We start from the raw sequence: 17,036 nt of genomic DNA, 5'->3' as shown, positions 1-17,036 counted from the left end.
TTTTTTGACGCACTCGAGATCGAATACGTTTGGTGTAAACTCATACTAAGCTCATTGATCATGAGACTACAAGCTTTTGTTACAAAATAGCAACTTTAATGCTAAAAAGGTTTTTGGTTTTTGGAAGAGAGTGAGACTTCGACTCAGCGGTGAAAGTTAAGACACATAGACCTATTAGACTACATAATTAATTATAGGCTTTTGTTGAGTGTACAAATTCACTGTAACAATGTGGTCTAAGTATAGAATTTCAGTGTTAAACCCACAAGGTGGACAGACGATCTAGTAAATGTAGAGGCAGGAAGGCGCTGGATGCAGGCCACTAGTACCCGGTCAACCTGAAAATAAACGGGGAAGGCCTATATTCAGCAGTGTAAGTCCTGTAATGTAGTGTAGTAAATGTACCTACTACTACTATTTCTATTTATTTATTTATTTATTTATATTAACCGGCAGACAGTGGTGACTGAGTTTGTTGCGGCGCTTCTTCTCAGCACTTGCCAAATGTTGGTCTCGAAGCGCTGGTAGGGTAAAAAGATTATGAGACATGTAGAGGCTCCTTAAGAGCAAAATGACGATTTGTAAGAACTATTTATTAGTCTAAACAAATAAAGAAATTTTGACTTTGACTTTGACTTTGACCTGTGGCTGAGATGACGATGATGATGAAGCCTATTGAACTGTGTCTGCCAAAGATTTATATCCAAACCAATTACGCCCGTATTCACAAACATTACTATAAGGTCTCACAGTGCGCGTGGACGCACAGGGTGACACACGAACCAATCACAGAGCTTTATTCAACGCTGTGCGTTCGATTTGCTTCTACACTTAAGCAAGCATCGTTTGTGAATACGGGCGTTACTATCATACTTCAGTGGTGTTTTATATTCATAATGTAAGCCAAATACTGTATTTCGCTAACTATACTCTAAAAAATCTTTTAGGTGAAACGTTTCATGAATCAAGTCTACCATTCCAAAGTGGCGCTGAGTGGGTTGGAGCTTTTCTATTTCACGAGGGAAACCATCATTGCTGTAAGTTGATATTCTATTTATGAAATAGCTTGTTTTAATATGTTAAATACCTAACGATCCAGTAAATAACTTTTATACAGGGTGACCCAAAAAGTAGTGTCATGTGGATAGCCCTAAAGATGCTCTACCTCTGGGCTTCGGCTTGACAACATTTTTTGGGACACCCTGTATAAGATTATTTTGATAAGATAACGTGATTAAAATTATAATAGATAGGGTGTGTCTTTATTTAGTTAGAAATTATTCGAATCAGAATTATTAAGACAATTTTATTTTAAACAAAGAATTGAATAATACTTGTTGTATTATCTGTCTTTTATTCCAGGTCTTTGGTGTCCTAGCTACCTATGAGTTGGTATTATTTCAAATGCGTCCGCTTTAAAATGAAAGCATCTTTCTACATCATATGCCGACTTGAAAGAATACTCAGAAAGCATTCAAAAGCTGAGCTATACATCCCTACATTGTCGACATTCCACCAGCTCGCACTAAGCGTTTCGATGACTCTTTTATAATGCGAACAGCTTCCCGAACACTATAATCCGGGCCTTATCAAGGCGAGAGTGAAAAGGCACGTACAGGGCAGATGTACCATCCTAGATGGTATTTTACTTAACACGAGGTGCGATTACGGTCAAATACCTGCCTTATCTTGCATAAAAAAAACATACTCGTCTAGCGATAAAATACGAAAGTTCATTTTAATAATATGTTGTTTTAATTAAAATGCAGTTTCCTTGTATTAACTGATATTCATCCGCTTAAGGTAATTCCATCTAGTTCCATGCAAAAGTGACACAATTTCCTAGTTTCAGGCGAGTGTAAACTTTTCTTGTTACGTTTCGCACACACGAAATAAAGTTATGCCTTAAAAGGATATAGGCAGTTAAAATTAACCTTAATTCAGGGGAATAAAGATCAAAATAAGGTGATAACTATGTTGACATTGTTTGATAGTTACAGTTTTTAAGCTCTGTCATTGAATGATAAGGGTGCGCCCGAGCTTGCAACGCGGTGAAAAGCTTATTAGAAATTTCTAGGTAAAGTACGTTTGCTATTGGCCATTATTTCGAGGTAAAATAAAAGGTTTTGACCCTAAATGGCGCAATTTTAATAATTGTTTCATAATTCAATTTTGTGGGGTGTTATTTTGGGGGAGGTCTATGTTCAGCAGTGAACGAATTGTGGCTGAGATGATAATGATGATGATGAATTAAATTTTGTACCTTATTGCCTTGTTTCAAGATCCGAAAAAAGCTTAATTTTTAACTTGTATACCTAAATCAATAAATTATTTCTTTAAGGTATGTATTTATTTGTTTTACTGAATTAAGTCCATAAGTATAATTATCATTAAGCCTAGGAGCAGACCACCGATTTTTTGTCGGCCGATAGTTTAGTCGGGCAGTTAATCAGTATGGACATGTATGAAAGTGCGCACATTTGAATCGTCATACAAATTAGAATCGGGCCCAACTATCGGCCGACTAAAAATCGGTGGTCTGCGCCTAGGCTTAGAATAATAACAATTTACATAATATTTAGTAATCTCAATAACATTATGTATTTTTTATTGAATTAGCACTAAGACTCAGGTTGAGGTAAGTGCCCTCAACAAATTCAGGAACTCCAATAAAGCTGTAACGAATCGTGATTCCCCAATTATTCCTGCGACCTTTCTGGAATTCCATTAGGAAGTTTGATTAGAAACGCAAAAACATCAAATAAAACACTTCGTAAAACGCTAAAGAGTTTTGAAGTGGTTTCAATGGAATTATCACATTTTTTGATACTCGTAATCTGAGTTTGGAGTTTTTATTTCATTGCATTTTGTTTTATTGCCATTGTATCCCGGTTTTTTAGGATTTGACATACTGCATGCGCTTCGCAGGCAGTTTGAGGACAAACAGCATTAGTGATGATGCGATCTGACCTGACCGCTGCCTGCAGAACATATTATTATCTAGTGTGGCTTCACTATCACCCCTAAAAAAAAATACTCAACCCATGAAAAAGCAAATAATCATACTTTTCCATACTAACCAATTTGCACCAGCGCCGATGATGAAGATGAGAAAATATCAATTAATTTCTAAAATAAAAACAATAAACACTAGACCATATAAAAATAAATGGTTCGAGTCCCATTTGAGACAGTTAATTTTTTTCCTGCAATGATAATCTTTCTTTTCCTTATCCTTCAGGTAGTTTATCTGGGGGCACGGCAGTGCCCCCACCAAGTCGAGCAAAAAAGCGGAACGGCCGTACCATCCTTTTCTCGAAGCAATTCAGGCCATTTTCGACCGCCTGTAACTTCGTTGTGGATAAAACTAGAAGGCTGAATTTTCATTAGCTATGCAGGCATTGTAAAGACACGGTATATTTAAAATTTCATTCAATTTGAACCAGTAGTTTAAGAATTATAACGGGTCAAAGTTACTTAATTTTGTCACTCACTGACTCACTGACTCACTGACTCACCGATCATCAAAATTCTAAGGCACTTCTAGCAGACCTAGAAGCTTCAAATTTGGAATATAAGTAGTGTTTGGTGTATGAATCAAGGAAAAACTAAAATATTTGGGGGCACGGTAGTGCAACCGCCAAGTCGAGTAAAATTTTTCAATTTCGGTCCAGTTTTCTAGATACATAACTGCTGTCTACAAAATACAAAAAGAAATGAGATTTGGGGGTACGGTAGTGCAACCGCCAAGTCGCGTAAAATTTTTCAATTTCGGTCCAGTTTTCTAGATACATAACTGCTGTCTACAAAATACAAAAAGAAATGAGATCCCATCAAAAACAATACTTGTCAAAAAAACCAAGTCTCGCAACTCAGTTGTTCTACGGTAAAAAGTTGTGAGATCCATGTAATACCAAGTCCAGGCCAGGAAATCTTTAACGTTTTACATAAATATATTGACTTGGCCATCGCATGAAAACACGTGTAAATTAAATTATTTAGTGCGATGGCCAAGTCAATAATTTATGTAAAACGTTAAAGATTTCCTGGCCTGGACTTGGTATTACATGGATCTCACAACTTTTTACCGTAGAACAACTGAGTTGCGAGACTTGGTTTTTTTGACAAGTATTGTTTTTGATGGGATTTATATTTGAAGTTGCAATTTGTTTACATTCTTTAGAATTATATTTTTTGGTACATAATCCTGTCATTGTGAAAAGCCCCGTCATGTTTGTAGAATATAAGTTCTTATACAGGGTGTCCCAAAAATAGTATCAAGCCGAAGCCCAGAGGTAGAGCATCACTAGGGCTACCCAAATCATCGTAACTTGATAGTTTTCGAGTTATGATTTTTTTACAACATACCCTGTATGTGTTAACTTTTTTAGTTTACATTCGTGGGATGTAAATACTTCTAAATCAGCTAGGCCTAGTATTCATCTAATAATAATAATAAAATCAGGCATGTACCTTAACTATTCGCGCCACAGTGACCAAAAAAGTGCCTAAGCACAGAAATTTAAAACAATCATAACTCGAAAACTATCAAAAATCGCGGAACTTACATAGGGGTATTTCGGATAGCCCTAGTGATGCTCTACCTGCTTCGGTTTGACACTACTTTTTGGGACACTTTTTTATTGAAAACTAGCGGCCGCCCGCGACTTCGTACGCGTGGATCCTGTTTTACCCCCTTTTCCCGAATTTTCTTTGCTATAAACCTCACGGAGCCCGAGACCTTTCCAACGAATGCAAAACCGTGGAAATCGGTTCGTGCGTTCTGGAGTTATAGCGTCAGTATAGTAGATAGCATCTATCACCACTACCCAAAGTGTATTTAGGTAAAGGTGTGTTCAATGTGCCGTTACTGTTATCCGATTGTTATTGTATGCGGGTAGGATGGGCATTTGCGCGGAAGTTAACTTATAGTTAAATTTAACCTCGGACCTTTGAAGATGTAATACAACAAAGGAATCAGTGGCTTAGAAGAAAATTGTTGAATTAGCCGTTGATATCCAAATAATGTATAATGTTGTAGCTATGTAATTTATTTGAATTTATTTTGTTACTAGCATGTACGTATGTATAGAAGAATATTACAAATAATGTTATTTGTTGTCATCTAAGCAGTTTTTGGTAGATTTATTAAAGAAACAATAATAGTAAAGCATCACAATGATTATATTCCTTTATTTTTTCAACCTAAAGACTTTCACTTCAGAACTAAGACATTTACATAACGACTGATCCTACGATGCCAGCACCACGCCCTACCCATGGGGCCAGGGCGCTTCACATAATAATAACTTCTTCATCTCCACATGTTTTAATTTAGTTTCGTTGTGGCCATAGGATACGACGTCTACCTACTGCTGGACAAAGCCTACCTTGAGGATCTCTACATCGATCAGGCCTGCGCTGCCCGCATCCTAGTCATCATCATCATCATAATTTCAGCCATAGGACGTCCACAGCTGAACGTAGGCCTCCCCCAATGATTTCCATGTTGATCGGTTAGTAGCGGCCTGTGTCCAGCGCCTTCCTGCTACCTTTATGATATCGTCGGTCCCACCTTGTGGGTAGACGTCCCACGCTGCGTTTTCCGGTACTCGGCCTCCACTCCAGAACCTTGCTGCTCCATCGGCCTTTATCCTGGTACTTCCCGATAATTAACAGATAGTAAATAAAAAATTGTTACAGAGTGCATCAATTTTATTTCAAGTGTTTTAAATTAGTTACATTAACAACTCTATTCCACATATTTTTAAGGTAAATGCAATGTTTCATTCAGGTGTCCCACGGTAGTTGTATCTTTTTGATTTTCATTCAGCTGTAGCAACACTAACTCATAAGTCATGATCGTACTGAAGAACTGAAATATTACATTTACAAAAATATAGAATACAATTTAACATTTTTGCTATAGCGACAGGGTTAGGAAATATAGTAGTAGCTAGTCAGGTGGACTGAGAAAAATTTACCCCCAACACCAAACAAACTGGGCAGAAAATCTAAGTAGGTATATTATATTAATATTACTACATACTGGCATAAAAAGGGATATTAGCTACCTTTAGTATTGTGCTTCTTGTGATGGAAAACAACGAACCAGTCAATGCGATTGGGTTATACATCATTTGGAGACGAAAACGTTGTACCTGTAAATAGTGAAAAAATGTGAATTTCGTATAAGCGAGAGGCATGTACACACGCCCAACTGTTAACTACCCATTTCCGTTTTTGCTCTCGCTCTAATCAAATGGCGATTCTTTGCGATAGAACGAGATGACATGACTTTCAATGGGCAGTTAACACTGTTGGCGATAGTACGTTTAGATTTGTTAGCAAAGTATATTTACACCGTCTAGGGATAGTTTGTATAAAGTTTTTAAACTCAAAAAATACTGGCCAGTGTTAACCTTATTTATGGTATATAGATTCTAAATTTGAATTAAAAAAAAAAATTAAAATAAAAGATTCACGCGACATAATGGTAGCGAAGGCTGAAGGTTTCATTTACATAGTAGTTTATGGCTATTATTTTGTATCCTTAAGTTTTATAAAAGGTTATCGGTTAATTTCGAATTAATGTTATTGTGTGCATCATGCAGCGGCACCATTTAACAAGAGAGGAAATGTTAAGGGCGGTAGGCATGCTTCAAGAATATTCCAGCGGAATGGCATGGCAAGGATCGAACTCGCATTTCTTGGATCTGACCCGATATCTACACCATTGCTTTTATTTGACGAGTGTGATTTATGTGTATTAATGTATTTTTCCTTACTTCTTTACTATCTTCTTGCGTTGAGACATCGAACAAAATCAGAAGTGGTTTCTTCGCTTCGGTGTGTACTCTCGCTGCCAGCAAAGACATGAGCAAAGCCCGAGAAAGAAGAAACGTGAATGAGCATAAGAAGTACAAGATCTGCTCAGTTGTAGCGCCAGTTCTGGAAACCAATTCGTTCTTTTATAAGACTATTCCCACCTTTCGTTCCGACCACTGCAACTCCTGTGTAGCCAGGATCTACAGCTTGACCGCCACAAAAAAAAATAAGGTCAAGTTTGTCCCGGGGGAAAGTTAAACTGTCATTGGACCCGCAACGAAATTAATCAGAAGAACATAGGAGGAGTTCGAAACCTTCAATTGGTGACGTGACGTCAAATTGACGTCGCACAGGAGAAAACGTTACATATTATTCAAACGGCTTGTTCCCCGCCTCCGCACCCCTCAGTAGCTGCTTCTTTCTTAGTTTGGCGTCCGTCGTGACTGAAATCGGATGTTGCACGCGCTTAATTAGTGAGATAGAGGGTATCAAACGTCAATTTGACGTCACGTCACCATTAGTGTCAGTGATTTATTTCATGATTTGTTTCATTTAGTGGTTAAAAATGAATCCAAATGACGAGGATTTCAAACGTGTTGTATCGGGATTATTAGAAGAAAATGTGAGTGACATCAGCGATACGGAAGATCGATTTTTACACGACACTCACTGCTTAGAATCGGATCACAATACTGCGATTGAACTATGCGACATAGAAAATCAAGATCCAGCACTATATGTCCAACTAAGAAGATGAAAAGAACATCATACCTCTGCAAAAAGTGCAAGAAACCCGCATGTTTTGATTGCCTAGAAAAATTTTTGTACTGTTTGTTACCATAATTAATCCTATTTTTTTTTCTATGGGACAAAATACTGAACATAATTGATTCTTATTTTTTACTTATTGTTTTTTAAGAAGAAAGTAATTTTTGTTAAATTCCTTTGTTTTTTTTTTAAATTCTATTATGATTGATCTCATGTCTACAAAAACAGACCAAAAATGACTGCCATGTTTCTAAGCGTTATTTAATTAAAATTTTCAATATTTATTGCGACCAGTGTGTTTTATTTACGAAAACAAACTCATATTCTTATAAATAATGTAATTTATTACATTGCTTATGCTGTAAGTCTCCTGAATTTCGGCTTTTTAGTATTACGTCAAAATGACGTCACCTCACCAATACTGTGACCCATATTCACGTCACCAGTTGAAGGTTAAGGTTCGACTTCCCTCCATTGCAAAGCGGATGACACATGACAAACAAACGTTTTTTTATAGCATGGTCTGGTAAGAATGATGGGCTTGGGATCAAAATTATGTTAGTTCATAGTACTAACTCATGAGCTATGATACTAATCACACCCGCCCCCCATGAACATGGCATGTAAAGGGCCAGGCCCCCCTAGAAAAGTACCCTATGCCAATGGAGGTTCCGTCCGAAAAGGTCTCTCTCTCCTATAAGAAAGTGATGTAAGAGAGAGAGCGGAGATACTTACAACCCGGTCGAGTTAATTGCACACCTGGCAGTCGTGACGTCACGTCGACGGTCTCGTACGAACGAAGCGATTGCGGGGAGGTATGCATTTAGTTCGATCGGATTGTTTAAGCAACTCTCAGTCAATTAGTCTAACTTGCGATTAGCTTTTTTTATTTTTTGTATATTTTTTGGTATACACTTTTCTAAATATTGCATTTCATGAACATACTTACGAGTACACTTTAGTGCTACATGTTCTGATTTTCACCGATTGAAAACTGAAACAATAGTTAAATTAATTTATAACATGAAATTATCATCCTTTATTTTTATTTTCAAAATAGTTTTTATTAATAGTAATTTTTAAATTTTAGTTTTTAAGTAATTTTAAGCTTATGCAAATAATTATAAAATTGTTTATTGAAAAAAAAAACACTGAAATTTAATAAATAACTAAACTAATGATTTTGAAAGTCAAAGTAAGGCCCTATTAAGTTTTTAAGTATTAATATGTACCTAACATACATTTAAATCAATTAGACAAAGTTGCCTTTACATAATATTATTATCTATGACACCTTTATAAAAAAAAGAAGGAAAAACAACACTTACTTGAGTAAATAAAACAGTTTCACAGATATGAACACTAGGTAGTAGGTGAATGAAACTAATACAATCCCTTTTAAATTATGGTTGACCAGTCCGACCATGGTTTCTATTCGTGTATAATATAACCTTAACTTTTCCCAATATCGCACGTCCTGAAAATAATAAAAAAACATACATTCGAATTGAAAACCTCTTCCTTTTTTTGAAGTCGGTTAAAAATGTATTTTATTTTATTTTTCTTTATTAAGGAAACAAACAGCAGTTGTCAAAGTGCTACGGTAAGTAGGTATACATGTAACGTGTGACTACGCCTTTCCAAACATGAAAATTACTATGCAACTACATTAGCAACTTCGTCCAGTTCAGTATTCTGAAAATCTTGTTTTATACTTTTTCAGCGTCGTTTTTTGTCGTAGTTGGGTTTTAGTTTTTTTACTTTTTATTATTTGTACTATTTTGGTGATAAAGTGTATTTGTGGAGCATAATATTAACAAAAGTTAAATTGATGAACTAATAAGTAGTAAAGAAGCTACGAACGAAAAGATGTGAATTATATGCAATCAGCCCATGAATACAGGTAAAGTCACAAGCAAATGCTAGTAATATATATATATTCAAAATGTACAAGTAAAGCGCTTTCAAATGATACCAAACACGGCATATTTATCTTAACTTTATTTTTTTACTCTGTATGTTTTGTCCGCTAGAGGGCGCCACATTAGATTTGGTGAAACCCCATATAGCCTATAACCAGCGGACAATTAAGACGCTTCTAATGATATGTCATTTGTCGAATTCTGATAAGTAGTTTAGAAGTTACGAGGGAACACATGAACATACATACATACATACATAGCCTGTCAAAATCATAACCCTCCTTTTGCTTTGCCGTAGTCGGGTAAAAACAGTACAGTAGCCTAATCAGTTTCCACAGATAAACTTGTACGTAATAATAAAAATGTACGTAATACCTTCCCAACCCGTCTAGCCAGCGCAGGCTAAATCTTCTGGTCCATTAAAGAGGATCATACTCTTGTTGTAGAGACTAAACTATTTAACATCACTATTTAATTAAAGGTTCAAGTTTCATAAAAGTTACGGATCTTCATCATCATTTCAGCCATAGAACGTCCACTTCTGAATATAGGCCTCCCCCAATGCTTTGATCGATTGGTAGCGGCCTGCGTCCAGCGATTCCCTGCTACCTTTAAGATGACGTCGGTCCACCTTGTGTCGTTGTGACGGCCTCCATTTCAGAACCTTGCTGCCCCATCGGCCGTCAGTTCTGCGTACTATGTGCCCTGCCCATTGCCACTTCAGTTTGCTAATCCGTCGGGCTATGTCAGCCACTTTATACAGAAGCCCAAAGTTGCACAGCGTGTTATGGAGAGAGCTATGCTCGGTGTGTCTTTACGAGATCGAATCAGAAATGAGGAGATTCGTAAACGAACTACGCATCTTATAGCAGATATATTATCTATTTATCGTCGAGGATAGTGGGAATCCGCCTAAAGGTCTAACGCTTTAACTCAGTCAGAGTCTGATTTAGGGAGCGGCGCGGGAGGGGTGACATTGAAAGACGTGACGGTGCCTACAAATCTGAAGTCTCGCTGACGTTTGATTGCATGACACATCGTGTGCTTTGACTCTAAGGCCCAGAACAGACGGTGAAACGCAACTGCAACGAAAGCGTCCGTTGAGAGACGACACATGACGCGACCAGTTTGAAACCGGTTTGAAACGCGCGTCATGTGTGGTCTCTCAACGGACGCTATGGCAGAAACTTAGATGTAACTCAAAAGTAACTAGCAGTTGCAGTCTCGTTGCAATTGCGTTTCACCGTCTGTTCTGGGCCTTACTTACTAAAAACTAGGTATTTACATTTTCATGCATCTTCAAGTTGTAAAGCAAACCAATAAATAATAGTGGCTGAGTTTCTTGCGCTGCTTCTTCTCAGCACTGGCCCATTTATTGTCTTGAAGCAGAGGTAGGGTTGATACTAGGACGGGTAAAAGTGCTTTTTAAAAGCCTATTTGCAAAAATAAATGAGTTTTTATAAAAAGTAACTTGCCTTAATGTTTCGTTTACTGATTGCAGTATTCAGATCGCGTATATACGATATTAAATACAAACTGAAAGCCATCGGTATTACATCAGTTAACCCACAGACGATTATTGTTTGGATACGAGTAAACTGGAAAAAATGGGGTTATATAAAGTGTAACTCGTTGTAGTTGTTGCATTTCACGAAGGCGAGTGAGCTTTACATGTGTGGTGGCTCGCTATTCGTTTTTCAAAAGTTCTGTCAAACACTATCGTTATGTGCATGTACACGTACACACACAAGTAAAGCTCACTCGCCTTCGTGACTTGCAAGAACTTGAATAGGGATGTGCCGTTACTAAGAAAATAAATTGCTCAAATTATTTTTAAAGTTCATCAAAATAGGTTCAGTGATTTAAGCGTGAAAAGGTAACAGACAAATAGGTAGAGAGAGATATTTATTAATTCATAAATTACTTGAAAAGTGGGGATCATATGACGCTAAAAGTAACGTAGCTTCTGATCGTCGGCTGTGACGTATAAAGGTCATCGCACATTTATCAAGCGAAGGGACGTTTACGTTACGATGCTTACGTAGGGTGAACGCTGGCTGACCGCGCGGCGAAAGGCGATACGATTACGATCCCTTTCCAGGTTGATAAATGTGCCACGATCTTTAGACTTATAAAGTGTAGGTATACAGAAAATTTTGTACCTGAATAATAAAAAATTTCCATATGGCAAAGCTGGTTAAATTAAATAAGTATGAAAAAGTATAAGTGGAATAGATCTCAAGCAGACTCTTGCCAGTTTCCTCAAGTAAATTACAGTTATTTATCAGTTTGCAGTAGAATACTATTGACAGAGTATATTCCACTGAAAAAAAACAAAGCATTTGAATTTAGATTCATTGAGGCCTCTGGCCCCTGGGGGTACAGATCACACAGCGCGTCAAAATGCCACTGACAATGCCAATGACAGGACGCCTATGAAAGAAAGAAAGAAAGATTACAATGGACATCACACAAATACAGGCAATTACATAGACATGACAGTGGCACATAATAATAGAAGAAAAAATAAAAACAAGTGTAAACTGAGCAGTGCCACCCATTCACAAACAAGATGCCCACTGCAACGGGACCCCACTCAGCATATGCCGTGGCCCACGGTGACGAAGGCCACGGCGCTGGTTGCTATGCACGCGCAGTGATCGCCATCGCCGATGCGATTTACAGTCGTTGGTTTGGCTGAAGCTTTCGTGATAGACTGAAGCAGCCACAGCAGAATAATGTTAACAGCATTGTTGTGTTTCGGCAGTTGGATGTAGGATAGCCAGTTTCTCTGTGATTGAGGAATCCGGGTTCGCTTCTACCTACTGCCTGAACATCACTTTTCGTCAGGTGAGATGTAAGCCAGACTCTTCTATTATGGGTAAAAAAAACTATCAAACCCAGAACCTATGAATCGAGAAAGTACAAATATTTTTTACTCACCAAACCAAATAGTACCAATAATCCAAAGCTGAGAATCACAGTGCTTTTTTGTATTATTATGGGTTCTGATATCCCGCAGATGTCTTTCAATTCTTGCCAATCTCCTTATCAAAATCGGCCAAGCCTTACCTAACTGCATCATTTGATACATACTCACCAATGCTATAACGTGAAAGAAGACAATTACTGAAAAAAAAGAGGAATTAATAAAATTAATTCACGTTGAATAACATTCGGAAATATTTACAGCAAAAAATAAAGAGAAAGAAAACGAAATGAAAAAAATGAATGAAATAAATAAATAGTGCCTTCGCATCTAACTCGTGAAACCCTAACACCCGTATTCACAAACGATGCTTGCTTAAGTGAATCAGCAAATAAAACGCACAGCGTTGATTCTCTTCGTCGTCTGTGATTGCTTCGTATGTCATGTCATCCTGTGCTTCCACGCACGTTGTGAGACTTCATAGTAATGTTTGTGAATACGGGCGTACGTTGTCGCTTGAGAACGCGGTAACAATATTGATTTCAATTGTGTCTCGATTCGCTGGTTGGAGGCCTATCTACTCAATTATATTGATGGAAATTATCGATTAGTGATTCAAGTAAATATTGTAATGTGAAACGAGATCAAACAACTTTGTAACTGTAAATAGTAAAATAGTCTTAGAAACCCCTTAGCCATTTTAAAACATGAAAAAAAATTCATCTCCACTTCACAGGTAGAGGAGCTACCCTAAAAAAAATATTTTTGGGCGTGATTTATACTATATTTTATGTCACCGTAAAATTGTGAATTCCGTCAGATTATAATCTGACGTAGTTAAATTACCATCTAACCTAACCTAACCCACTGTTAGTTTATAATCTAACGCGTTATATTATAAACTGACAGAGTTCACAATTTCACGTTGACATATACATATCTCCACAAAATTACAGCTCTCTAGTGCCAATAGTTTCCAAGCAAAACTTCGGACAGACAGACAGACAGACATACATTTATCGAAACTACATAATAATTATATTATAAGGGTTCTTTGTCAGGACTACGGAACCCTAAAAAAGCCTTAAATACTTACTTAAACTTGTGATATTGCCGTTTTCATAACTCCAATAGGCTATTAAAATGGCTACAACTATTTGCCCCAAAAACGAGGCAAAGTAGTAGATTCCATAAAAAGAACTCAATTTGAACCTGAAAAATACGAATAGTAGGTACCTATATTGAAATTGGAATATAGAAAACCAATTTGGGTTAGATTAGAAAATATTTTTGGATCTAAAGCTTTTTTGATTGGGCTGTTCTAGGGATAAAGGTAGATTGGGCTTCTAGTACGAAAGGATATAATAATACTAGTTTTCCGCCCGCGGCTTCGCCCGCGTGGAATTTTGTCTGTCACAGAAAATCTTTATCGCGCGCGTACCTGTTTCAAAAACCGGGATAAAAAAATATGTCCTTTCCCGGGACAAACTAGCTCTATACCAAATTTCATCAAAATCGGTTTAGTGGTTTAAGCGTGAAAGGGAGACAGACAGACAGATAGATAGAGTTACTTTCGCATTTATAATTAGTATAGATCAAGGTAAACACTGAGGCACTTTAGGTACTTGCAATAGAAGCTATTTTGCAACCGATATGCTGTCACTGTACTATGGCTTAGTAGGTACAATCAGCGTCGAATAGTTGACAACCAAAGTAGCCAAAAAGTTCGCAACACGTCTTGGTTACAATAGCTTAATGAGGTTGTGCTGGACTTCTTGGCGGAAATCTGAAGCGTCATGTTAGCGGTTTTGTTTTATTTCCTCAAATTCGTGTTTAGGCGACTATTAATGTGTAATAATGGTGGGTTATTAACCATTGAGTGTTCGTGAACGTGCATGAGTGTGGGCGAGTGAAGCAAAACAGTGCATCGTGATTCTTCGGGTTCTCTCAAGTTGTCCATAGGAGGTCTCAGTAAAGCACCACAACTTTACTGAGACTCAAAGGGTGGGAAGGGGTATCATCTATCATCCTTCATTATATCATTACTTGATCTCATTTTGTAACTCGTATCACTTATAAACTTGAAAATGGCAAAAATCAAGTCGACGTGTATTGCCAACATCATCAAAAAAGTAGAAGAAGAGGTTGTGCTGTCAACTTATTGGCGACTTTGGTTGTCACGAACTATTTGACAACTTATGTCGCAAATACTTTCACGACTTACGCCCGTATTCACAAACATTACTATGAGGTCTCACAGTGCGCGTGAACGCACAGGGTGACACACAAACCAATCACAGAGCTCTATTCTACGCTGTGCATTCGATTTGCTTCAATTAAGCTAGCATCGTTTGTGAATGCTGGCGTTATTAAATTTTCTACGTAATAAAGCTAATATCCATTCAACTTAAAAAGTTAAAAAAAGGCATCTTTTTAACCGACTTCAAAATGGGAGGAGGTTATAATATGTTCGACTGTATGTATCGTTTTTGTTCGTTGATGTTTGACACAATTTCTTTCTAATATAGTAAAAATTGTTATTTACGAGTTTCTAAACAAGAAAACATATGAAAATTACCTTAGTCCCTTGATCGTTGGGTTCCCCAATCCTTCTACCGCAAAAATTCCAGCCCATCGAAACAAAATCATCTGTCTTCTAAGACACTCATGTATCTCACACTTCTGCTCCGGTGATATATTGTGAACTTTAGTCTTTCTCTTTCTACTTAATTGCATAAATAGGCGCTTCATCTTGTACATTATCTGTTTACTGAAGTAATTGAAACAATGTCAACATCATCATCATTATCATTTCAGCCACAGGACGTCCACTGCTGAACATAGGCCTCCCCCAATGATTTGCATGTTGATCGATTGGTAGCGGCCTGCGTCCATCGCCTTTCTGCTACCTCTATGATGTCATTGGTCGGTTTATGAAACAATGTTTGATATAGTAATTTCTCAATCCATAACTTCCAACTCTTCATAATGTTCCTCTGTCTATTTTCGTTGCGGTTACACAACAGTTCAGCGGGTATCAAGTGGCAGTGAGCGGGGCACATAGCTCGTAGAGACGATGGCCGTTGGGGCAGAAAAGTTCTCGAGTGGCGACCACGGGCTGGAAGACGTAGCGTGGGCAGGCCTCCTACTAGGTGGACCGACGATCTGGTGAAGGTCGCGGGCAGCGCAGGACCGTTCATGTGGAAAACCTTGGAGAAGGCCTTTGTCCAGCAGTGGACGTCATTTGGCTGAAACGAACGAAAACAGTAACTTTCTCCCGGGACAAACTTGGCCTCAACTGATTTGGTTTTATTAGCGGTGAAAAGGAGTTGCAGATGTGGGAACGAGATGTGGGAATAGTTATTTTTTTAATAGCTATAAACTTGGAGAAATCCTGTCACTCAGGAACATCGCAAAAATCGTTAACACATCAATAGAATTTAAGACACACTAATCAAAGATTTAACAGTTATAAAGGTAATTAATTATATAAAAATAAAATAAATAATTGAATTATGATAAAAAAAAACTACATAATAACACGTGGATATTTCCACAACGTCCATAATCTACAGAAAGGCGTTTTCTAGTAAATCATTGTAATGAAAATGTTGGTCCGTTTCCTCGTGTCAATGCGTCAATACCGGCTGCCACTCCACATGATTTGTGAAGTGGGAGCTTTCAGCGACAAAAAACGGTCAAGGGTGAGTCGGACTGCAAACAAAAGGTTTCGTACCTGTTTATAGAAGATTGCTTATATAGGTTCTTACAAGATGGACCGACGACCTCATCAGCAGGAAGGCGTGATTGTGAAGTGGGAGCTTTCGGCGACAAAAAACGGTCAAGGGTGAGTCGGATTGCAAACAAATGGTTTCGTACCAATTTATGGAAGATTGCTCGCTCATATAGGTTCTTACAAGATGGACCGACGACCTCATAAGCAGGAAGGCGCTGGATGCAGGCCGCTACCAACCGGATAATATGAAAATCATTGGGGAGGCCTATTTTCAGCAGTGGACGTCCTGATGATGATGATGATGATGATGATGATGATGATGATGATGATGATGATGATGATGATAGGTTCTTAAGGATATGAATTCTATGTGTTGAGCCTGTGTAGTGTCTCAAAAAATATCAGAAGGTCCCGTCAAAAAAACCTGTTTGTTGTATCCCATTTTTATGTTAGGTATTATAGAGGCAATTGAAATACATATATTCTGCTAAATTCTCTTCCTATTGTGATTCGTTTTCGTGGGATAGTACAGCACACTGATACACAAATAGACTGTGGAGGCTTAAGGATATTTTTGGAAGCCTTTTTAGTAAGCACAGGAACCCTAAACAAATTGAACCCCTTAAAAACATTTCTATTTATGTACAATCTCCGAAACTAGATTTGAGGAATAACTTTTTAGAGACTTCGGAGGCAGGCCGCTACCAACCGGGCAGAATGGAAAGCATTGGGGGAGGCCTATGTTCAGCAGTGGACGTCCTATGGCTGAGATTATGATGATGATGATGTATAACCAAAACACTTACTTGTATAACTAAACAAAATTATGAGCGAAATAAAATTAAAACGCTTA

At 37.7% G+C, this 17,036-nt stretch overlaps 1 protein-coding gene across 1 annotated transcript; it reads right to left on the bottom strand.

The window, feature by feature from the left end:
• Positions 1–5,767: 5,767 nt before the first annotated feature.
• On the bottom strand, positions 5,768–11,460 carry LOC135078838 (gustatory receptor for sugar taste 64e-like). Its single transcript, XM_063973397.1, has 6 exons — positions 11,443–11,460; positions 11,011–11,116; positions 7,208–7,271; positions 6,789–6,951; positions 6,075–6,161; positions 5,768–5,875 (listed from the first exon to the last, which is right to left on the bottom strand). Exons 1-6 carry the CDS (start codon positions 11,458–11,460, stop codon positions 5,768–5,770), a joined length of 546 nt encoding a protein of 181 aa, XP_063829467.1.
• Between the last annotated feature and the right edge of the window lie 5,576 nt (positions 11,461–17,036).

Source organism: Ostrinia nubilalis, chromosome 2 (genome assembly GCF_963855985.1).
Source record: "Ostrinia nubilalis chromosome 2, ilOstNubi1.1, whole genome shotgun sequence".
Lineage (NCBI taxonomy): Eukaryota > Metazoa > Arthropoda > Insecta > Lepidoptera > Crambidae > Ostrinia > Ostrinia nubilalis.
The sequence above is the reverse complement of the archived record's forward strand: the minus strand, read 5'-3'. Positions and strand labels throughout refer to the sequence as shown.

What these genes read in the sequence shown, in the direction of transcription:
- LOC135078838 (XM_063973397.1), bottom strand. An exon ending in CGATCTGAATACTGCAATCA is followed by an intron (nt 7,272 to 11,010) that starts GTAAACGAAACA and finishes ATCCGATTTCAG; the next exon opens with TCACGACGGACGCCAAACTA. An exon ending in CAAGAAGCACAATACTAAAG is followed by an intron (nt 5,876 to 6,074) that starts GTAGCTAATATC and finishes GTAATATTTCAG; the next exon opens with TTCTTCAGTACGATCATGAC.